Source organism: Phodopus roborovskii, unplaced genomic scaffold (assembly GCF_943737965.1).
Source record: "Phodopus roborovskii unplaced genomic scaffold, PHOROB, whole genome shotgun sequence".
Taxonomy (NCBI): Eukaryota; Metazoa; Chordata; class Mammalia; order Rodentia; family Cricetidae; genus Phodopus; species Phodopus roborovskii.
In genome coordinates, this window is record NW_026126407.1 from 42,098,398 (window position 1) to 42,122,334 (window position 23,937).

The 23,937-nt window shown below is 42.4% G+C and overlaps 1 protein-coding gene across 13 annotated transcripts in view; it reads left to right on the forward strand.

Moving 5' to 3' along the window:
• Tenm2 (teneurin transmembrane protein 2) overlaps window positions 1–23,937 on the forward strand; it is a 922,050-nt gene that overhangs the window by 489,194 nt on the left and 408,919 nt on the right. Inside the window, exons 1-2 of one of the 13 annotated variants that reach the window (XM_051180951.1) lie at window positions 15,795–15,926; window positions 16,487–16,569. The exons of 11 other annotated variants lie outside the window; for them this stretch is intronic. In XM_051180951.1, the coding sequence (XP_051036908.1) occupies window positions 16,554–16,569 (16 nt within the window). In that variant the 5' untranslated portion in view covers window positions 15,795–15,926; window positions 16,487–16,553. Of the gene's footprint in view, window positions 1–14,962; window positions 15,101–15,794; window positions 15,927–16,486; window positions 16,570–23,937 lie in introns of those variants that run through there. One more of the 13 variants, XM_051180952.1, reaches the window with a different exon arrangement.

Genomic DNA, 23,937 nt, shown 5'->3' on the forward strand with positions numbered 1-23,937 from the left:
CTTGTTAATTAAGTCTTGCCATGTGCTCTCCCCACTTTGGAGATTAGGAAACTGAGGCTTATCTCAAATGTATTGTTTTAAATCAATGCACAATGGATGCCAAAGCCAAGGGACCAGCCAAGGTCCACTGCCCCACCTCTGATTTAAAGAGCACATTTTATCACATCTCTGGACAAGAAGGTCAAGGCACAGCCTTCAGCAGCCCTCCCAATTGTCAGAGGACTAGTTCTATTACTAGAAGAGAAAAACTGAAAATATATGTCCATGGGGGGAAAGGCTAAGTCAACATCAGACTTAATAGCCACCCCAAAATGGTGAGAATAAAAAACCACCAGTGTTTATGGCTTTGGAAGTTTTGCAAGGCCGCCTTTTAAACTGTGCCAATGTCAGAGGCTGAGGGAGTAGACAAGCAGGCTTTGTGGGCGAGCCACTGCTTGCTTGTCTTTGTAGATTCTCCACCTGGGAAGGAACTACACCAGGGATCTATGGTAATGCTTAGGGAGGCTTTGCCATTTGGCTGCTTAAATAAACTGAGGATAGGTCATTTTTACAAGACAATTTGGAGGGTGTGAGAGGCACATTGTCTGAAGTGATCTCTCCCTGGCATGCTCCTCCGGGCAACACTCATTTACCACTTAACACATAAACACTGCCTTGTATTAGATTGTTTTCATGTATGTGTTTTAGCATCTATCCCCATCGTCCTCAAACCTGGTTAAGCACAACTGTCATGGGGGACAAGTACTTACCAGAAGAGGCTCCTGTTTTCTTGAGAAATGTTGATACAGTAGTCCTTCGCAATGACTTCCAATCTGTATTTTTGGAGAATTTTCCTCTGATTCTTAGAATGAACAAATGTCAGGATTTCTACTCTTTAAAACTTCAAACCCAAAAGGACAGAGTGCTAGAGTGCTTAGCACCTAGTAAAGTCCAGTAGGTTTTTGAATAAGGAGAAGAGGGAAATAGCATCAAAGAGTCCTTGAAGTCAGCTGCCCAGTACCAGCAGCTGTCAGTAACTTCATGTAGTGGCTTAGTTTTCAACCACCTTGTATTTTCTCTTTTTCCTTTGCTCTGTCCCGGGCACTCTGCCTTGAGTTTCCTTGAAGTTCTGTGTCCCAAAAGACCAGATTCCTGTTTGGTAAGGTGAAGAGATGGGCATCAGACCCACAAGCTGGTTTTGTGTAGTTTCAGAAGTTCGCTCATGCTAGATGTCTGAGGAGAAAACCAATTCCCATATTTTGCAAGTTTACTTTGCTGTAGTACAGTGAATAATTGTCCTGAGGGGACGAGATGGCATCAGAGAATATTAATCTTAGATTTTCATTTCCTGTAAAATAACTTTCCACTTATTATATTCAGTGAGAATACTTTGGGTTTCAGGAAATATGCATATTTTATCACAGACAATCCGAAGTGAACTCGAAAATGTAGCCGAATCTCCAGAGTTAAGAGGCATAGACAGCTGGGGAGACCTGACAGTGCTAGGGTATACTGAGAAAGGACAGGTGGTAAGTAGAGTCAGAATTGTTACCACAGCATGGACACCTGCACATCATTATCTGATTATGGACTTTAATAAAAACTGATAATAAATCATTAAAAATTGTAGTGACAGCAGTGACAATCCAAGTCTCAAGGCCAGACTGTGCCAGGCAGTCCCCATGTAAGCTCTTTCACTTGTGGTCCATTCTAGAGACCCCATGCAATGTACAGCACATCTAAGAGCAAGCATCTCAACTAAGATGAGATTTAAAGAAGAAAGACAAACACACTCATATGGAATTCAAAAGTGGTCCAGTGGTAGCTTCAGGTAGGCTGAGTTCAGGGGTAGGCATGTGAGCATAAAACTGTCCTCTTCCCTTGGGCTTTCATGATGTGTTAGCCGAGCTGAGTCCTCAACTCCAGGTTATATCCTCTGATGATCAAGTGCAAGCAAAAAGGAGATTCTCTCTCCACCGCCAGGAAAATCCACAAAATCACCCCTACTTCTGCCTGTTGACTATAAAGTCTCCTAGACCACATTACATCTGATACCATGTGCATTTGAGGGTCCTCAAGAGCAGGCTCAGTTTCAAGAACTTACCAGAATGACTCCTAGAGCTCACTAGAAGCCATTATTCTCCAGTTACATTTTCTTAAAGCCAAGGGCTACACCCGAAGACTAGGCACAGGAAGACAGCCATGTGTCAAAGCTCAGGGAAGTTATGAAAGTCAAGCTGCCAGTTGTCCACTCACAGCATTAAATTTTTCTGTTAACAATGTATGACAGAAGCACAGGAAGCTGCCAGCTGGACCGAGTCTTTAGGTCCTAAGTGTTAGTTTGGGTTCAAACATGTAGACGTGGTTGGCCATTCATGTGGCTGATATTTTGACACTCATCTGTCTAATGTTGTAGTTCATATAAGGTGGGTTGTCCAAAGCCTCCACTGTAAACCCCACTGGTAAATTACCCATTATGACCCAGGGACCCTAAGCACAGAGACACTGGTAACTGGCCATTTTAATACTCATATCCCAAGAGCTTTGGAATCCCTTCCCAGGATCCATGGGCTAGGACCAGACCTCTCTGTGGATAATGTTAACAAACAAACAAAAAAGAAATAAAAAAGGAAAGGGACATGACTAGTCATAGGTGTGGTGGAAAAGGTTTATTATAGATATATGTGAGAGCATAGCCAGAGGAGGAGAGGGGAGAGAAGGAGGAGAGGGGAGGAAGGGGGAAAAGGGTGATCAGGTACAGTAGCCAGGAGACCCAAAGAAGAAAGAGAGTAGGTAACCAAAAAGCTTGGACTATAAAGGGAAAACAGCCCAGACCCCTAGGTAGGGAATGATGGGGTATGTATTCCAGGAGGGTCCTATAACAAGTAGTGACTGAGGGGGGGAACTTGTCTTTGATATGTTAAATAGACACCTTAGCCATTTGTCCCAGATTTGAAAGCTAACAGTTAATTCTTTAACCTATACACCCCAGTGTTCTGATGAAAGCCCTCTCTACACAGTGCTCATGAGTCTGTCCCTACCTAAGCCAGGAGCTTTACTGCGGAGCTGAACCCTGCCATCTTGCTAGGCCTGAAGTCAGGCTATTCACCCTGTCCCTCACATAACCTGGGCATTAATGAAGGCATTTCTAGGAGGAAATTCTCTGTTAACTCAAGGGAAGACTACACAGCGCAATGAAACCATCAAATTTCTTCTATTTCCATTTGATGGGATATCATTAACAAGTCCGAGGGAAATGAACTAAAGATGACTTGATAAGTGCGATTTTTAAATATCAGACAGATCCTCTTAAAATATGACATGTGTGACTTAAGGAAGAGAGAGACTAATGGGGAGTTGATGAAGAGGTTCTGCATGTGAATGCTTATGCAAATTCCCCACCAGGAAAGACATATCTGTCTCATTTCCCTAGAGGAGGGGCTCCCATGTGAATTACGTGAGGAGTCTTACGTTCCCCATGTCTAGGCATACCACACACCATTGGCATCTGAATATCTAGAAAGGTCAGGGACACAAATGTTTAAAGATCCTCAGAAGGTTTTATAGTCAACAATCTGGGAACTATGGTTGAAACAACAGCAAACTCTACCAAAAACTGGCCAGTTTTCAGTAGGACCAAATTTACATAATAGGATGCATGTGTCTATATTGCTAGCTGGAATTGTGGCTCCAGAACTTCAATGGGATGCCATGAAAATGTCTGAACTGGGAAATGGGAATCTGATCTTTGTGTTATGTTCTTGTTACTGCTTAGATCTTCAGGAAATGACTTATCTTCTCTAAGGTCTGACTTCTTCATCTCCAAAATAAGTAGTATTCCACATAATGTGGAACTTCTAGATGAAAATCTGGAAGAAGTACTGCATGTAGCAAATGCCAGTTCCCTTCCTGAGAATACTGTTATAAGAGTCAGAAACCCTTGTCTTTCCCCTCGTACTTTTCTGTCTCCAGTTTTGTATCTTGTGTAATTTTTTTGTTTGGTTTTTGGGTTTTGTTTTGCTTTGTTTTTTGTTTTGTTCTGTTTTGTTTTTGACATGTGTGTACAGGATAAGGAAATATGTATCTCAGTCAGTAAGTTTGAAGTTTTCTTTATCTTTGAATTCATTTGTCCTTTCACTATTGGTAGCCTCGTGAGAAAGTAGCCTACTCCTTGTCAGTGCATTAGGAAGATTTTGTTTTTTTAAATGTATCTATGACAGCATTCCTTCAATCCTAGAATGCACTCAATATCACCTTATGCCGTCTCTTTAACACCCAGATAAGAGAAGGAAAATGTAAACTGTTGGAGTATAACTCTTCACCATTTGCGAGAGGAATTCCTACCTCAGAAATATTAAAATGAAAAGAGCTGCACAAGAGAGAGTCAGTGGCATGTGGTCTGTATGGCCCTCCAGGCCGTGGGGTGTTAGGATGTAGTTAGACAAGACACCCTTGCAAGCAATGGGCTCCCAGTTAGCCAACTTCAGTCTTCTGTTCCCTAAGAAAAGAGTAAACTCCAGTTTAATTCTGAGGAAATTATTTTTTATGCCCCATTTAGATCATAATATACCACAGGGCGCTCAGTCTTTGACCTTTGAGAAACACAATGAATTGTTTAAAGAGTCCCTAGTTTTCTATCACCTTTCTTTTAAGTGAGTGTGTGTCATTCTCCTCCTGGATGGAACAGTGAAAACTGTCCTCATTATTTCAGCAGATCCTGTCTGCCTTGCTTTGGGAAGGCAGGAGGTAGAAGGAATTCAGTTTGATGACCATGTGCCCTTTCTTTCCCCAAACCTCTCCATTCAAGTGGAGATTTTGTGTTGTGATCTTAAGTGGGTCAAAATACAAGCTGGAGAAAGGGATTCTGAGTAGAGCCATCTATTTTATGTATACTTAATAATGCAGATATATCTCCATTCTTTTCTCTCCTTGCAGTGAATCATGCGTGGTTAAATGTGTGCCTGGATTGGCTGTATTCAATCTTATTTCATTTATTTATTTACTTATTTATTTATGTGGGGAATGGGTACAAGTATCCTGTTATGCTCAGGGAAGAAAGAGAGCAGTGTGTGTGTGTGTGTGTGGGGGGGGTGTGGGTGTGTTTGTCTGTTTGCTCTTTCTACCATGTAAGACCTAAGGATGGCACATAAGTCATCATGCTTGCAGCTAGCACCTTTACATAGTGAGCCATTTTCCAGCTCCCAGAAATTTTGCTGTCAGGAAAAGATAATCCTGAGTAGAGAGGCAAATTGTCTGGGGATTAGACCTTTGGGAGAGGTAAGTTATCCCTCTTGGGATTCATCCCATTGAAATGCTGTTTGTGTTTAGTTTGGGGAATTAAAATTTGGGGTGAGAGAAAATTATTCCAATGAGACAGAGGCTGAAATAAAACCCACTTCAAACCCCAAGGAGAGTCTTACTATTAGTGTCTTGGCGTGCCAGGCTGAGACCCTGCCCTAGTCAATGGAAGATTTTTGAAGGTAAGCAATTTAGAAAATGAATCTGCTCTGCCTCTGGTAGGAGGATGGGTGCCAAGGTTAGATCTTTAAGGAAATAATCTTATTAGTCCCTCCTATTAAGGAAGCCTCTGCAGTGTGTAGACTTTGAACCTTCCTGATGAAAAGTAGGCCCTGTCAAACAGCTCCCAGCTCCTAGTGAAAAGGTTGAATGTTGTTGGTTTAGATCGCCCAATCCAAATGCAAACATGTTTCTAAGCTTGTGTTTGCATACTCTGGAAGGGGGAAAAAAGACTTCCTCATTTTCCCTGACTCTGACACTAATAGCATTCTAGGGGGATGGCAGCTCCCACTGAAATTACTAAATCACCCTGTTAAGGGTGTGCACAGAGAAGCAAAAGCATCCGGCACACCTTGAAATGCAAAGCCTCTGATTGTCATTGTTTGGGTCCTTTTATTTCCCAAACTCTCCCTTTTTCCCCCCTTAATGGATTCTGGCCCTTCACTTTCTCTGCTGGTAAACCTCCATACTGACCCTGTCTGGAAGTTGTGAGGCTGGAATCCTGACAGTTTTGTCATTTTCATAGCTGTGAAGGTTGATGTCGGGCTTACAGGATTATTGCTCTCCAGGAATGCTTCACTACATAATCAAGCAGAAGGTCAAGAGAGGTGGAGAGAGAAAAAACTCTAATTAAATCAGGAAGGGCTGACTTGTGCCCTGAGAAATGCATGCAGCCTCCAGGAGGGCTTCCCTCTTGGATCCAAGTGCAACAATCGGCCCCAGTAAGGGGCCGCTCTTGTCACAAGGGACAACAAAGAAATTGCCATTAAAGTGAGCGCTCCTCGAAGAACTTGCTTCTTCTTTGCTTTTACACTGTTATTAAGGCTCTTCTCAAATCAGATTAAGGAAAGGCACGTAACACATAGTTTGATTAGCGTGATGGAAGGTAGAGAGCAAGCTCCTCTCTTACAGCTGCTCCTCCGGCCCCTGACACCTGTGGTTTCTGGAGGCCAGCCTGTTGTGCAGAATAACCTCAGTGGTGACCAAGTACAAGGAAAGAAAATGCAGAGATGCATGTTGTTGGGAACAGAACTGAGAAGTTCCTTGCTTTGGTTTTGTTTGTTTTTGTTTTGTGTTTGTTTGTTTTTCCTGATCAGTGTCTTCAGTGACAGCTTGTCACTTAGAATCCTGAGCCCTTCTAGGTCCAATACTGATCATGGTGTTAATGATTCAAAGAAGCTATGAGCAAAACTTTGGGACTAGTGTAAGAACACTGCATGTCAAATAGCAAATGCGCTGATGGGCAATAACAGGTGTGAACAATTATTAAGTATCTATAACATGCAGGTCACTGGCCCAAGTGCTGTTTGAGAATCATTCCATAAGAAGTTTACACTGTCACACATGAAGCATGAAGTCAAGCACATTACTCTGTTTGCCAAAGAGAAAGAGAGCATGGAAAGTTCATTGAAGAAAAGTACATGAATGGGTCTTAAAGGACATATAAGTTTTATAGCATAGGTTTAAGAAGTAGACTGAAAGAGACCCCCTTTTTTCTAGCAGACATCTAGTAATCATCTAGACATGTAAAATTCCTGCAGCGTACAGCAAAAGGCAGTTGGTAAACAAGGGGCTGGGGACAATAGGATAGAGTGGCAGCTTTGCACATTAAATGATGGAGCTAGACTAGAAGTTTTGTTTGTTTGTTTTGGGTTTTGTTTTTAAGACAAATAATGTTCAGATTTCTATCTATCCTTCTAGTGAACTATTTCTTCTGTCATTGTTACAAGTTTGTCCCATGACCTCCCTTGAAAACAGCCCACTTTCCCAAGGGTTGGCACTAACATGGAAGGGCCACCCCTGTTGAACTCTGAGATGTCAGCTGTCCTGACATTCTGTGTGTTGTCTTAGAATAGGAAATACAATGAGTTCTTTATTTATTAGAAAATGTTGCTCATGGAAGCTTCAAGCCTATTTATCCAGTCTAGAGAGTTCTTAGAAAGAGCCCTGTTCTCTAAGCCACACCCTAAACAAATCCAGCTAGGGTCCATCTAAGTCTGAGGGAGAACTCCTAGGTGGCAACTGTACTGGGGCTGGCATTGATTCCTGGCTGTGTTCTTTGTGTCAAGGGAATCCATGCTACCTATTTACTGGACAAGAACATCCATCTTTTAAAGTACCTCCTGACCTTAATGGCTGAGCAAAATGACCAAGAGATAAGGCAAATGAAAAAGTTGTGAAAGCAGAGGGGCCAGAGAAGATGCAATATATCTATGAACCACAATGATGTGGCCACCACACTGATTAGTGGCCAAGTCCCTGGGATTCACTTTAGTGAGATTCACCATTGCAAACAGATGGGCTACAGGGGTACCAGATAATCCATCACTTAGACTTATTTGCTGTTTCACCATTTTTGCTGTAAGGCTTCTGTAAGGCAAAGGTTGAGAGTACAGTGTTTTGCTTCCAGTACTAGAGTATCTGGCTTCCTTTGTGACCAACATTGGAGTGATTAGCTCCCATTTATTCATGAGCAAAAGGGTGGGAAACCTCCATTCCAAGGAAGTCATAGGACATGCTAGTAAGTAGAAGATGTTGCAAAATTGAACCTCTCTGAAATGCATCCAACAGTACGAGATAAAGTTAGTTAAGCCAGGCTAATTCTTTGAAAGGTCTTCACAGCAGAGGAATGTTCTGGGTATACCCCAGGTTCTGAGAATGGCTTTTTTTTAGAGACCTTGCCAATGTTGCTGTACAATTTCAAGCACATACATATGAACCAGAGCTGGATATCAAGAGCCACTGTACCATGGCGATAAGAGCCCTGGTCCCTGCTGTGCTATAGGAGCAGAGATTAGCTACTTGGTAAAAATTCAGATAACATAATGTCATATTCTCTCTCTCTCCCTCCCCACTGACCAAACACACACCAAAAGGTGCTACACTACACAGCAAACCTTCTGTTAGGAGCACACTAGAGACTTGAGGCCTTCACCTTCTGCCTCAGTGTGCAGCCCAAACGGCTGTGGTTCTGACCACCTCCCACCTCTCACTGCATCTGATTTCCCACACATCACAGATTTCTCAGGAACAAGGCATGGCCCCTTGGTCATTTCAGGCTTGTTGAGCCTTCATAAGTCCTAACCACATACTAGCTTTCTAAATTGAGAAGGTGATAAATTTTTAAATTCCCGAACCTGCTCTGTAATAATCTTTGCTCCATCCCACACATTACGATGCAGGGAGGCAACAGATGTGTTTTCTTATGACTCTGGGAACATGAAATATTGATGGGGACGAGAGCATGGACTTGGTATTGAGACTCATCTACGACGAAGGGTAGCAATTCTCATCCACCCTTCTAATTCACTGTTCTCTTCCTCTAATGCTTAGGACCAGAAGACAGCCCAAACTTGTTATACTCAAGCCTAGTTCAATGAAATCTCCAAAGAGCTGTGCAGTGAAATCTGTCTAAAAAGGTCTTTATCAGTCTCCGGGCACCAATCGCTAATGCAACTAATACACGTTTGATCTATACAGATGATTTTCCTTTTGTCCCCAAGGGAATCTCAGCAAACACTGGGTTTACGTGGTGCCAAAGCCTGAGTTACCTGTTAGAAAATAAATAGCTTTCTAACACATTTAAGCGTTGGTCCTCAGATGAAAAGGAGTGTGTGGGTCTTCTCTCAGCTTTCTAGCTGGGCTATAGGACATAATGAAAAGTTCTTTTCTACAATGTTTTTTTTTTTTTTTTTTTCCTGGTGACAGTTTGCTCAGAGGCATGGCATTCTGAGGGGGGGAAAAGCACAAAGTAATACTGTCATTATTTTAAGTGCAGTGATAAAAATAAATGATGAAATTTCATCTGGGATAATATTTTTAACAACTGGATACCAATGTTTGGAAAAGCATGGGACATTTCTTTAGAGACACACACCTTGGTTTCCCTTAAATTTGTAACACTGTTATTTGTATGAGAAGATACAGATACACAGGTGGAGATGTGTGTATAGAGTTGCATATATAGCTAGCATGTATAAGTTGTAATTTCGTTGATATTATTAGCTAGCATGAGATTAACATGGGAAGCATTAAGTCATGTTGATAAAAAGTGAAGTAAAACATTAATGTGGAATATTAATACTGTGGAGATACAGCTTCAGTCAAGTTAGAGCAGAGATCCAGAGGTGGTGGGAAGTGACCAAAGCTAGCCCTCCTACCAGGCAGTGCTGATGGGAGTAGTGCTGGCTCCCCAATATGTCTGCCTGCAGAAGTCAACATCAGCTGCAGTGGATTCCCTACAGGCCCTGCACACATTCTGGGGTGCCCTGCTCTCCTTTTACTTTTCAGGGGGAAATTTGTACATCTCTGTGGTGCCTCCTTCAGAGATGTGACAGAAAAGATTTCGCAGGCCACTCCGAGGACATGCTTCCCAGAGGGCATTTCCCCAGGTGAATGGGCTCTGCCTAGACTCTTATCTGCAAGGGAAGGGATTAGAAGTGTCTTGGATATACATGAGCCTGTGATGGAAAGGTGATAGCAGCCCCTGGCTTCTATCCAAGTGTATTCCAGGAGTGAGTGACATAGAAAACCAAACCTTCTAAGAGCAAAGTAAACTGGAGCATTGTTCACCACCCTATATTTAGGAGAAGCAGAGACCCTCAGATGGGGGTGTGGACCCAGACCTGCCTGATAGGTGCTAGTGATCCTTCATAACTCAGAACCACTGTACAGTCCTCTAGGAGTACTTGCTTCTATAGCTCTGGTTCTGCTCCCAACATGCCATGTCCTCCAGAACCTTCTGTGTATAGTGCCCAGATTTTACTTCTTCCTGGAAGCTATCAATTATCAAATACAGACTGTTATATATTCTCATGAAAAAAAAAAAAAAAAAAGGAAAAGTAGAGGAGTACTTGGCATCAAAAAAGTTTTAAAGTGATAGAAAATGATGCAAACAGAAAAAGGAATTTCTGCACTACATTCTTTTCCTAGCCCTAGGCTTTTATTTATCAATACTATGTGGGGTTTGGACTAAATAAATGTATAAGTCCCATTGGGACTCTTTTTTGAGAAATTATTTTATATGTATGGCTATTTTGCCTCCCTATATATATGTGTGTGCCTGGTGCCCTTGGAAGCCTGAAGAGGGCATCAACCCCCCTGGGACTGAAGTTACAGAGAAGGCTGTGATCTGCCATATGGATGCTGGGAATTGAACCTGGGCCCTCTAGAAGAGCAGCCAGGGCTCTTAAATCTTGTTTTATAACTTTAATGTAAAGTGCTTCAGAAAGACAGAATTGAAAATTAGTTGCTAAAGCTACAGGGAAACCTTCCTAGATGCCTCTGTTTGGTCTGGCAAAGGACGGTAGAAGCATGTGTCACTAAGGGTTGAGAAGAGTTGTCTGATGGAAGAAAACTCCTTTGGAGCAGGGAGAGGGCACATGATGGAAAGTATGAAGCTATATTCTACCCCACCCCTGGAGTCTCTCTTTACTTTCTACCAAGAGCCCTGTGCCTTCTTGCCCAACCACAATGCAGAACACTGCAGAATCAACCATGTTCTGGAATTGGCTTGTATGAACAAGAAAAGTGCTCTGAATCCTCTCCTTAAACAGCTTACCTTGAACTTCAGGGAACATGATGCTTGCTACTCCTTTGCTTCATTTAAGGGCACTATTCACATGAGGATTATCTGGCTTCTTAAGCTTTTCTGCCATCTTAATTTTTTAAAGCCACCAATTTGAAGACTGTCTTTAGAGATTGTTCTGTCCTTAAGGAAACAGGGACAGGGTGCCCAAAAATTTCCCTTCTGTGCTGGAAGCAATGACAAGTGGCTCACCTCTGCTGCCAGGGAGCACCCCTGCGCCTCAGTTGTATATCATTAAGAACATTCATAATTAAGAACTGAAATTTAGCATCCACATAGAAAACAAAACAAAAGACAGAATTTAAGGACCACTAAGGGTGTGTCCTTGTATATTTCCAGAGGAGGAAAAAAAAAAGTCTGTGTTTTAGACTAATGTTTGTAACCCTGTCCAATGTCCCCATCAAGTGGAAATCACCCTGAGCTAAAGCACAGTCTGTGAGAGAAGAAATACTCTACTTAATGCTGACTGATTTAGGATCCAGCTCCACGGTGGTACATCCTAAATAAGGGGAAAATAAGGGAAATGTTAGTTTAATGAAGCAAAATCATGAGTCGTATTAGAAAGCAATTAGCTGTGATCTGTGGAGTAAATAAAGCAGGACCATGTTACAACTTGATTTGGCTGATGTATTCGGGAAGGGCTAGTAATTCATGTTTCAACTGGAGAAACAGCTTCAGTGGATGATGCAACAGACCACATTTTTGTTCAAGCAGTTTGACAAGGAGTGAGAGGGAAGGATTTGCTTAAAACTCTCAAGAAGAAATGGCTCTTAATGTTTATGCAGTTCAGGTGTTTAGAGGGAGAAAATGTTTAGACATTTCCTAGCTAGGAAGATGCTGTGGGACGTGTTTCCATGAAGACTTAAAGTGTTCATAGTCTCTGTTTACAAAGGCACAAAGTGACTAGTTCCTCAAATAGCTGTGTGTTCAGGACCTCTCCTGTTTGTTGATCCAGGAGAGGGTGTGACTATCTGCTAACTCTGACACAAATAAAGAGGCACATCAATGAAGCTCACTATATTCTTCAGAAGTGTTAGTAATTTTTGATTGTATATGTAATACATATTGTAGCTCTGTGGTAGTACGTTTGCCCAGAACATGTGAGGCTCTAAGTTTAATCTCCAGCGATTCAGACATTAATTTTTTTTAAAAAGAAAGAAAACGAGGTAGATGATGGATAGACAAATAGATGAAGAATGTAGCATACACTTAGAATGTCAGTTATAGAGAAATTTGGGAGGTCTGACTCCTTTTTTTTTTAAAGGGAAATAGAGGAGGAGTAGATCTGGGAGAGAAGAGAGCTTGAGGAGGAACAGGGTAGAATAGAGGGAGGGGGAAACTTCAGTTAGGATGTAATGTATAAAAGAAGAATAAAAGATAAGACAAAAACAAAAACAGAATAAAATAGGAGAAAAAGAAAAGAATAAAAGTGTAAGCCAAGCACAGTAGTATACACATGTAATCCTAGTATTCAGGAAGCAGAGGCACAAAATCAAGAATTTGAGGCCAGCCTAGGTTACATAGTGAGTTCTAGGCCAGCCTTAGCCCCTGCAGCTACTTAGTAATGCCCTCTATCTAAAGATAAATAAAGCAAAGATTTCTTTAAAAATTATGTTTGGCAAGAAAAGTGTTGATCATGTGAACATAGTATTTAATTAGAGATACTTTCCTGAATTGACACAGAATTACTGGACAATGATAGGAAAATCAGACTAGGAATCTCACTGGTTGTTCCTCAAGGCTTGTGGGAGACAGAATAAAGAAAAAGACCATAGTAGAGACCTATGCTCATGGCACAAAAATGAGTGAGTCACTTCATCTCTCTAGCCATCGTTTTCTTTCTTCATGCTAGTTTTGTATCAAAGAGTCTCAGCTTTGCTTCTCTGCAGCTTGTGGAAAGGATTTATAGTTGAGAAAGAAGAGTCTAGAAGAGGGGACATCTGGTCCCTTTTGTCTTCCCACATCCAGTAGAGAGCAGGCTTGTTCTGGATCTCAAAACTACAGAATCATTTTAGCTTATGATTTAATCAACAGAAAGGTACCCAGTTGTTGGTTTTTTCTTTTCTTTCTTTTTTGAAAACTTGTAATCTCCTTGTCAAAACATACTTGTTGCATGGTGCACATCTTAATTCTTTCTGCTTTCATCCCCTCCTCAGTGCCTACTGAGACCTTGCCATGGGGCAACTCATCTGAAGATGTATTGTAGGAAAGTGAGGGCATTCTGTGCTTTGCAAACAGATCGTCAATAATGAGAACCAATTGTTCAGGGAACACTTAGATATGTGGTTTGGGCATGCTTGATCCATGTCTGTGTATACTTTATGGCACTTAATTGATAGCATTTTGATAACTCCTAACAACTGAGGGTTGTTTGAGCTCACAAAGTGACAGAGTCATAGCTGAGCATTTCATTTCTCACCTAATCCTCCAAAGCATGTGAGTGTAGACAGGTAAAGATGCCTGCTGCAGAGCCTGATGATGGCCCACATGATGGAGAGATCAGCTGACATCTTCACATTGTCCTCTGCCCATGTGTGTGCTGTGCCACATGCATGTGAAAGTACACACACACACACACACACACACACACACACACACACACCCCACATTAATTAATAATGTAATTTAAAATTTTTAGGAAAAAATGTTTTTTTTTCTTCATAATTCAGTTTCCAGATGAGAAAACTGAGACCCAAGGAAGATGACAGCTTGTCTGAGAACAGAGTTAGCAGATACCTGGCATGCCCTTAGGCCTTCTTCTGTTGCTGCACTTGAGGGCAGTAGATGGGTCCGCTGGGAACCCCTACCATGAATTTTAGCCTGAGGTCAACTTCAAAATTAATAATGACTTAGTTACTAAAGAAATACATAATATCCTGGAATTATCTTTTTTCTAAGGAATTGCCTTGGTCCTTATATTGCCTTAGTTACTTGCTTCTGGCTCTTAAACAAGAACAATTACAGTATGGCTGGTGTTATAGAGGAGCTGATGAGAGCAACTTCTTCAAGCTAAGAAAACATCTGTACCCAAGTGGAGCCAAGGATCCACTAAAGGAAGGTGGGTGGGCTGGAGCATCCATTCCAGCATAATGCGGGGATCCTTCCCCCAGGGAAATGTGCATCCTTTGTTCTTCTGTGGAGCTAGCTGATCTTTAGGCACCTGGTTCTTTTGCTGCCTGTTATGGGGATGGGAATGGTGTGTGCTTTTCCCAGGAGGCTGCCTTCCATGTACTTGTTGTTCAGGGCACAGCACTTCCTCCTGCACTGGAGCACATTGCCCATTGCTTTGCTAATGTGTGCATCTGTGATGGCTTTGTGACTCTGAGCTCTGCTCCACTGACCTCCACTCTGTCCTCTACCCATTACTTCCATTTCAGACAGCAACTTCCACCCAACATAGCTGAGTTGGAATGGACTAAGTCATTAGAAGTGACGATCACTTAAAAACAAAAATGAACCTAGCAAACATAGGAATAAGCATTCAAGGAAGCCTTTGAGAAGGGCAACTTTCTCTTTTCTCCTTGAGTTCTTGGATGAGACAATTGACTCTCCCCAAGCTGACTTCTTGCTCAAATGAGCTGACTTAACTCTGAGGTCCTGCCAATGGTTGTCTCACAAAGCAGTGCCTGGGGCTTTCATAAAGTGAAGTCACCCCTGCCTGCCAAGCAGGGACTCTCCAGCTAGACACAGGGGGAATTTCATTGCTGTCTTGCTACTCCTCCAGAGGAGGAAGTTCCTGCCATGGTACTTATTGCCTCATCATGCCAGTGTAGAGTTCATTCTGCCTGTGGCTAATATTTCAAGCTAGCTCATGGCACAGTGCTGAGTAATAACAAGAAGGGAAAGGGTGGGCTGAAGCTTGGAGGATCATTCATTGTACTGAAGAGGAGACTTGGGGACAAAATCATTACTCTACTTGGCCAAACCTCTGGTCTTCCTGTCTGGAACTATGACTTCAATGGGGCACCAAGGAGCATTTGTTGAGTGAGTGTGATCATTCTTCAATCAGCTCAGGAGGTTAGTTGGGTTGCCAGTATTCCTGACTTCCCTTAACAGCCCATTCTAAATCAATCTTCCATGAATTCATTTGAATGCTTTTGGTAGTGCCTTAATATTACTATCCCATGTCCCTGCCTCTAACCTGGAGAGGCTACTTGACGCGGATTTCCCTCCACCCCCAACATCACCTGCCCTTTTCTCTCAGGAATGTCTTCTGCTCACTCTGTGATCATAACCTTTCCCCCACACTAGTTTGCCCATAGTGGCCATATTTCAGTGTTCTCTTGCCTCTTAATAGATGAGTTGGGACACGTCTCAAAGTGCTTTTGTTTGCTCCGAAAGAGGTTGAATCAGGGAAGAGATGGAGGGTGGTGGTGGTGGTGGGGGGGAATATATGTGGGAACAGTTTAATTGTATCCACGAGGATTCTTAGTAATCAGGATGCCAGTGTGTGTTTTCCAGAGCCTAAAGCTGACATAAATAATGTAGCGTACCCCGCTTTGTGCAGGCTTGCCGAGGAATGCTGATGGAGAAAAAGCCAAAGCAGGGATCAGAAGCGCCCGGCTCCCAGCACACCCTTTAAAATCCTTTTATTGAGTAGTACTTTTGAAAGTGCAGCCAGGACCTTGGCGAGCTGTATCTGCCAGGGAGAGGCCAGCAGAGGAGGAACTTTGGAGGAGGCTGCCTTGCTTGCTTGCTTTGTTTCCCCGCTTCCTTTTTTATTTGGAGAATGAGAACCTGGTACAGCCTGCATGTGTGGCTCCAGCTAACGATTGGTTGATTTCATTGCATGTCCCCAATCTCAGAAGGACTGGGACAGCTCTGTCAAGGCCCTGGGAGCCTGGTAAGTGTACAGCTGTTGCTAACAAGATCTGACTGGCCTCTCAAACATAGTTAAAAGCATCATGCTAGCCTTTTAGAGTCGCTTGCCTTAATGGTAAGAGCAAATGAGCTTTGTGGGACAGCTAACCCCAAATGAAGTCCTGCAGCTTAAGCGCATTTACAGGCGAAGTATGCGTTGGGGATATTACTAGGGACCACAAACACCTCCATGCATTTGCAGGAGGGGATCAAATGTGCTTTTACGTGGAATTTTTATAGTAGCTGTACCAAGCCAAATATCCAACTGAAGTATCCTCTTAATTTTGATTCGAAATGGGACTTATGTGTAGTCCTGGTCATACGTGAAAGATAGACATGAAAACAGAGCTGGGGAGTAACAGGATAGGACAGGAGAATGTTCAAAGTAGTTCTTACTTGTTTGTGGTGTTAAGGGATAGGCTTTGGGTATTCCATTAAAAAAAAAAAAAATAGACAGCGATTTCTTTGCTTATGCTCTGGCGGTTTAAAAAAGGACCTCAGGGAACATTTGTTTTGTTCTGTTTTGTTTTCCTTTTGATTAAGGCATTTGGGGTCTAAAAAAGAAGATTAAAGCAGGATCCGTTTAATTTATTTAGTTTGCCTCACAGACATGCAGCTTCAGAATGGTAAGTGTCAATTATATTCCTACTGGTTTGGGTAACTGGCTGGGAAAAGGATTCACATCAGGCAAGACACAGCTACCAAACTGGGGCTATTCTATAGCTTTTGATCAGTTCTGGGAGCTGGTGCATCAGCAGAGCCATCTGAGGTCATAGCAGAACAGCTTGTGCTTTGGAGACTCTGAGCAAGTCCTCCTTTGGGAAAGGGATGGCCAGTCCTCTCTTAGCTGTCAGTGGAATGGTCATTCTGGAACTTTATTTAGAAACCAGTAATGACCTACCAAAATTCACTTGAGAAATATAGACGTGGTCTGCCAGGTTCTTTCTGGGACTTTGATTTGCTGTGCAGGTGCTGCTATTGTTTTGTTTTGTTTTCACTTAAAAAATGCATTGTCAAAAATGTATTTTGTAAGGTAGTGTTCGCATGTGTTACTGGGAGCTCTGCAAAGCCCTGCGAGCACTGCCATCGAATCTACAGAAAGGAGCACGTTTTTGGCTGGGCTTCATTTTACTATCTCTAGGCCAGGCTCTGTGTGTCTGCCACTTGAAGTGCTTCCATCACGACTTTCGTTCCTTCATCACACAAGCCCTCATATTCCCCTTTTTGCAGACGCTTACCCAACTCAGATGCGGGCCTCAGTTTGGTTTTAGTTTTGACTGTCCACTTTTGTGTTTCTGAATAAGGACCCAAGAAGGCTTTAAACTAGGAGAGGAGAGATTTCATCTTCCTCTTAGTTTCTACAGCTTTCAGCCAGCCGTCCCCTTCTTGAGAACTAGCATGCCTGTCTGCAAAATGGGCTTCAGATCCAAATAATGTTGTAAAACCTCTGTTCTTGAGAAAACCACCCAAAGACAGTTGTAAATATCTGAAAGGGAAAGGGGGACAAGACAGGTTTAATGGAAGGACTATCTGCAAGCTGTTTCCTGTAGGACTAGGTTTGGAAATACATTCAAGCTCCCCAAATTGTGTTACTCGATGGACCTTATTTGTAAGCAATAAGAAAGTGTCTTTTAACTGCCGAGAGAAATGCAGTACCCATAATAAACAAACCTCCATTTTTATAACCTGAAAAGTGACCTGAAGGAATGCGAAGAATTGATGGAAGGCTGTGCTTCTCGGGTCCAAAGTCACAGCTTCATGTTTAATTTAACAAAACATTAAACATTTCATGTTTAATTTAATGAAACATTAGAGCACCAGGATTTGTCACCTTCATGACAGAGTGTCAGAACTGTAGGATAGTTTCAGAATATATGTTCTTTCTCCTGAATTCACATGCGACACTGAAAATGTCTTGTAGCTTAAAAACATCTCTCTATCTCTCACTCACTCACTCACTCACTCACTCATTCTCACTCTCACTCTCTCTCACTCTCTCTTTCTCTCTTTTCTGTGAATCTTTTTTCCCCTTATTTTCCCTCCCTCTGATAAAAGAAAGAGAAACACAAAGCAAGTAAAACAACAAAAACAACAAGGCATTAGGCACGCACTACTAGTCTAGCTAATTTTAGGGGGCTATTAGCAGGCATTTAGGCAAATCTATTAACATTTAGCATCAGCACAAATGCAATTGCATTTCTCCTTTTTGTGTTTCTGACAAAATAAGCAAGCACCGGGGTCTTCAGGACAAGGAAAGAGCGGGTGTTGGCACCATTCGTTAGATAGTAAACTTTTCATTAAACCACTTGGATTTTGTAATGAACTCTTGGAAGGAGGCTAGAGGAGATCTTAAAGGGGAGAAGTTAAGTCAATGTATCTATTTGATAAAAATTATTTGGCAATGAACAAGATACTGCCCTTTGTCCTGCACTGATTGAAAGATATCTTCTTAGTAGGAGTGTGGTCCGAAGTGACAAGGTCGCCTTGCCTTTGGCTTGTGATAGAAAGTTTACTCTCAAAGTATGAAAACAAAGAGATGTACCTCTGCCTCCACATTTTGCAGATCGATGTTTTGTTTTTTAGTTTTATTTTCAGCCAATCCTTAAATGTTTAGCTCCTTTAATTGGAAAACAGTAAATATGTTTGAGCAATGCAGGTACTCAGTTCATAAAATATGCATGAATTGTGCAAGTATATATTTATACTCATCCATACATGTGATTTAACATATGGGCACACAACATCTCCATCCCACCCCACAATTCATTTCCATGGTTTCCCATGCCCCTCTAGAACATTGGCACAACATATACAAGCACAGTATATTGTGTGTGGTAACAGAGTAACAGAGGTGTGAGTCTCCCCATGTTATTATACACTCAGCCTGAGCATGCAGCTACCTTTTATTCCTTGAATTGGCTGCAATGAGATGTTTCAGGGAGAAAGAGAGAGAGAGAGAGAGAGAGAGAGAGAGAGAGAGAGAGAGAGAGAGAGAGAGAGAGAGAGGAGAGAAGGTGTGAAGGGCAAGAGAAAAATCACTGTGATACCTACTGGCATGAGGAACAAGCTATTTATTTATTTTTTTAACTCTTAAAAATGTTTCTTTTGACTCCACCCTACATAGTCACAGCTGCTTTATCTAGCTGAATACTTGTTGATAGCCTCTGTTTGTTGTATCCCAAAGAAGGAATGCCAGGAATGCCCAACACTGACCTAGACTAACTGAGATCCCTGTTTTTATTGAGAGAGGGGACTTGGAAACTCCTGTTCATAGACTCCTATCTAATTTTCAGAGTGGTGGTGGTACCACCATCTAGTCTGATACTGTCCAGGGTAATTTCAACAGTCTATATGGTGTTCCTCTGGTGCCACACGTAGATGCAGGTCCAGTAAAGCTCACCCTAGTACTGTCCCACACACTCTTGTGACCTCCTCTGTGACCACCATCCTGATCTTCAGGAAGCTCAGAGGGAGCAAAGGTTGCCAGGAGTCCTGCTTTATTCCAGATGCCTCTCTTGAAATCACCTATGGCCCTGGCATTCCCCCATGCTTTGAAGAGAAATGTTGGGAATGTGGTCCCACCCTGGGGTTGTTCCTAGTCTGATAGAGGTTTCTTAACAGAAATGCAATAAGTTACTTTGCTCATCTGAGAAATGGAAACCTCTTGTAGCCACAGATATCCTGTGGGTGTGGACATGAGCAGTAGTTTCCAGGGAGTTCAGAGGACGTTTCAGAGATATCACTGTTAAGAGAAGAAAACTGGAGGTACCATGGGAGGTGTAGAAATGACCTTCTAGCCTCAATGCATGGTGAACAGTCAACAGCTAAAGGAGCTTCTGGCATTGAGTTTGGTAGTGCTGGTACCCTGAAAGGTAAAAGACGTATTAGAACAGTAAGCTGAGCCCACTGTGAATGGCTTTCTGTGCCACTGAGTCTGGGTCCTCATTAAATAGGGAGGTCTACAGCTGATTGAAATTCAAGGCAGAAAAGCACGGGGCAGACTGGCATGGGTATGGGAAAGCTTCTAGTTCTGTGAATTCTACAACAACTTGAACATCTTAAAATATGCCGAATACCGCCAACCACATCTGCCCATTCCAAGGTGGAGCCTGGAGCCAGGAGCTGCTGGGTTGCAACCTCTGCTCAGATGCAGCAGGATGCCAGAGGATGCACTTTGCCTCAGGGTGACTTCCTCCAAATCCACAGCATTTGTACTTAAGGGTGCATTTGCAAGAATGTCCATACTAAGAAAGCTGGTTAGAAGGGGATTTATCGATCTGGGTTTGCTTCCATATAAAGATGGATGGCTTTGAATTCCTTCAGGAGGCAAAGCCACTTTATATGAAATTCAAAATATGGGATGAGCTGGAAATGGCAGTTCACTATTGTGGTTTGAGGACAACCTGGGCTATATAATTGAATTCAAGGCCAACCTTGAATTCTGCATCAGAAGTTCTATAGGTTGGACCACTGCCTCTGTAAATGAAAACTGAAGAGCCACATTACTGAGCATGCCACATCCTTTTCGTGTGACCCATGGCAGACATGGGTTTGGAGGGAGGTGGCCCTAGAGGGAGGGACAGTTTTATAATTCTTGAATCTGCAATTTAAGTTTTGTGAAATGGTGGTGCAAAGCTGTGGCACTTAAGTGAGAAGGTTCTAGCTGCTTTCACGCATGCTCATATTTTGAGAGACCAGCTTGCTCAGGTGTTTGCTTGGCAGGGAGCGAGGCAGGTCATTCATCGAATTTGATATGGAGCTGGCTTTGCTCTAAACCTTCCAAATTTAGACTCCTCTGCATTGTTAGATCTTCTCTGGCCCTAGGTGGCATGGACTGGGAGCCACACCTCCTGCTAGAAAGGATGCCTGCATTCACCTACAGGCTCTGCCCCCTGAAACTGTCAAAACTCCCTGAGTGGTGTGTCAGGCCAGTGTGGCAGAATTTGGCTTCTCCACAGTGGCCTCATTGGCCTGAAATGAGAGAGTGCTGGGGTAGGGGAATACTCAATGGCCTAATTTCTCTGCAAAGTGATGCAAAGTGAATGGTGATGCTACACTTTGTGGGAATAAAGTTAATGGTGACTTATATATAGAGAGTTAATAAAACAAAAACAGCTGATAGCTCAGTCATCAAAGCTCTGACATTGTAAGCATGTCGACCTGAGTTTAGGTTCCTAGAACCAACACAAAAAGCAGGGAGTGTTGTGTGTCTTGAACTTGCAATCCAAACAATGGTGTGACGGGAGGTGGAGACAAGCAGTTCCTAACTGGAGTTCACCTCCAGTTAGTCCTCCCACTTGGCAAAGTCCCATATTGATGACTGGCCCTGTCCTGAGGAAAGGCTGGTGGGAAATCCTGCTCGTAACAGTTGACGGCTCCCGAAGAGTAACACCCATGTTTATTGTCTAACTTCCACCCATGCAAACACATGTGCATGTATACCCCTGTACGTACATGCACTAAGAAAAAAAAAACAAAACCCACATGTGGACTAAGTGTCAACTTATACACACTCATTGCTGCAATGCAACCAGACACACATCTCCCAGCCTCATATTTCCTTGTTCGTGTAGAAAGAAGCTGAGATCGGCCACTGGGACTGTGCAACATGGAGAACATGGGATAGAGTTCTGTGTCTACCATTTCTTCTATCCAAAAACAAAATCAAACAAACAAACAAACAAAAAATAAAAACAAAAACAAAAACAAACAAACAAAATAAACCCACTCAAACCTGCAGAGAAGAACACAGGATAACAAAATCCCTGAGCCAAGGACATGAGCAAAGCAATGGTTACTGAAAGTTTGGAGAAAAGAAGTTTCACATGGCAACAATAAAAAGAGAGAAGGGGACCCTTAAATGGATATGGGACACACTTCTCAATCATTTCCTGGCTCCAGCCTACACTTGTAGGTTCTAGCTCATTACTACATCTTTGGTTTTTGGTGGTGGTGGTGGTGGTGCTGCTGCTGCTGGTACTGCCAGTGGTGGTGGTGATTTTTATTTTGTTTAGCTTTGCTTTTATTTGAGACATGGTTTCTCTGTGTAGCCTTGGCTGTTCTGCAACTCTGTAGACCATGCTCGTCTACAACTCAGAGATCCACCTGCCTCTGCCTCCCAAGTACTGGGATTAAAGATGTGCACCACCACACCCAGCTTTCTTTCTACATCTTTATTATTAGCCAGAAATGCTGGGGAATCCCATGGTGTTTATACAGAGCAGCTCAGTACTCCAGACACCTGCCCCGAAACAATGTCCTTGTCAGCACTCTCCACTAGAAGAAGACTGAAATGTAAGGATTCATGTTCCCTTGGACAGGAATAAGGACACTTCACTAATCTTCAAAACACAAACTAGGCAAATCATGTATTAGTTTTCAATGTTTTTCTGGCATATACTACTTTGTTATGTATTTCATGACCCAGTTCAGCATCTTTCCCATACAGACTGACTGGTTGATTATAGTGTGATCTAAAATTAGGGGCAGAATTCTAGAGCGCTGTTTCTTTCTTGCTGTGTGACTCTGGTGAGTAGATTCATTGAGCTTTGGGTAAACAGGGAACAATGCAGGTCCCTCCCTCCATATAGATTGAAATAATGGGTGTGGGATCTGAAGAACCCTGCATCTGCAGTATTTACTTCCTTCATCAATGGCAGCACTCCACTTTGATCCAAATTTCATGAATAGTTTCAAAACAATCTGTATGTAAATTGGTTCTGGAATCCTGACACAGATCCTCTCACGCCATCAGGTAGGAATTGACTTAGCCTCCAAGCACCATCTTTAAGACAGAAGCCTGGAAGGCTGCTGCCTTCTGCTAAGCAAGCTTTGCATTTCTCTGCAGTGAAAGCTCACCTTGGAGGAAACAATTCCTAAGCATTCTGGGATAGCAGGCACAGGGAGGCCTTTCCCAAGAAGAGTTTAACTAGAGATACAAGACCCCAGAATGAAGGCTCTTGGCTTCAGCAAGAACAAAATCCAATTGTTGGGACCCTGGTGTGGGTTCTCAGAGGGTGGGGACTGCAGGGGGGCAAAGAATTGTTATTGCAACTAGATTTTAATCAACAGTTTCAGTAACAATATTGAATTAAAAAGTTACTAGCTACTAGTTAGAGCATGGCTTAGCTCACAGTCGGGCAAATCAGTCATTCTGTGGTGATTAACATCTATTCAGAACAGAGAATGTATTATGGGTACTAAATTATCATAGGAATTAATGCAGTCTTTTTAAAGGGCTTAAAATATGTTAATAAATACAGTATTCCAGCACCTGCAGCTCAAGGAACCAAAGTCATTAAAGATGGATATAATTATATTTATTATTGCAGGGATCTAGGTAGGGGAAAAACAGTTTAATGAGCATGAATGAAACAGGGGTTCTTTATTTAAAACTTCTTACCTAGAAACTGTTCCCTTTGAGGAGTTATTTCACCCTTATTGAGGGGAAGAACTGTGAGGAAAGTTCATGGGAGATGATTTTCTAACACCTAGTCAATGAGTTTCTGAGGTTCACTGTGGACCACGCCCTTGCTTCCTTGCCCTTGGACTATGCATGAGCCTTTATCAAGCAGTGTCTAGAATAACAACTATGATGAACACCCTTTACAGATATCAATGACCACCCTCTTCCAAGAGCCACACCCTCCTGTGATTTCTAAAACACACCCAACTCTTGTGAATTTTATGGCCTTAGTTAGGGATTTTGTGTCTGTAATAGCATTAACTTAATACTATCAAACTTTGTCCTAGATGAGTGTCAAACATTAGCTAACTTAACATTTATAAAAGAGCTACATAAACCAAAGCCCATCACCTTCTCACTTTACAGATGGGGAAAACAAGTCTCCAGGCTTAGGCTGGTTGCCCTTGAACCCATTGCCCTGATGGTCTCTTCAATATAGAATCCCAGGGCCTCTGTTGTAGGTTGACTGCTGCATCATCCTTCATTCACATGTGGCAGCTGGTGCCTGTGGCTACATCCCTATCTTCTG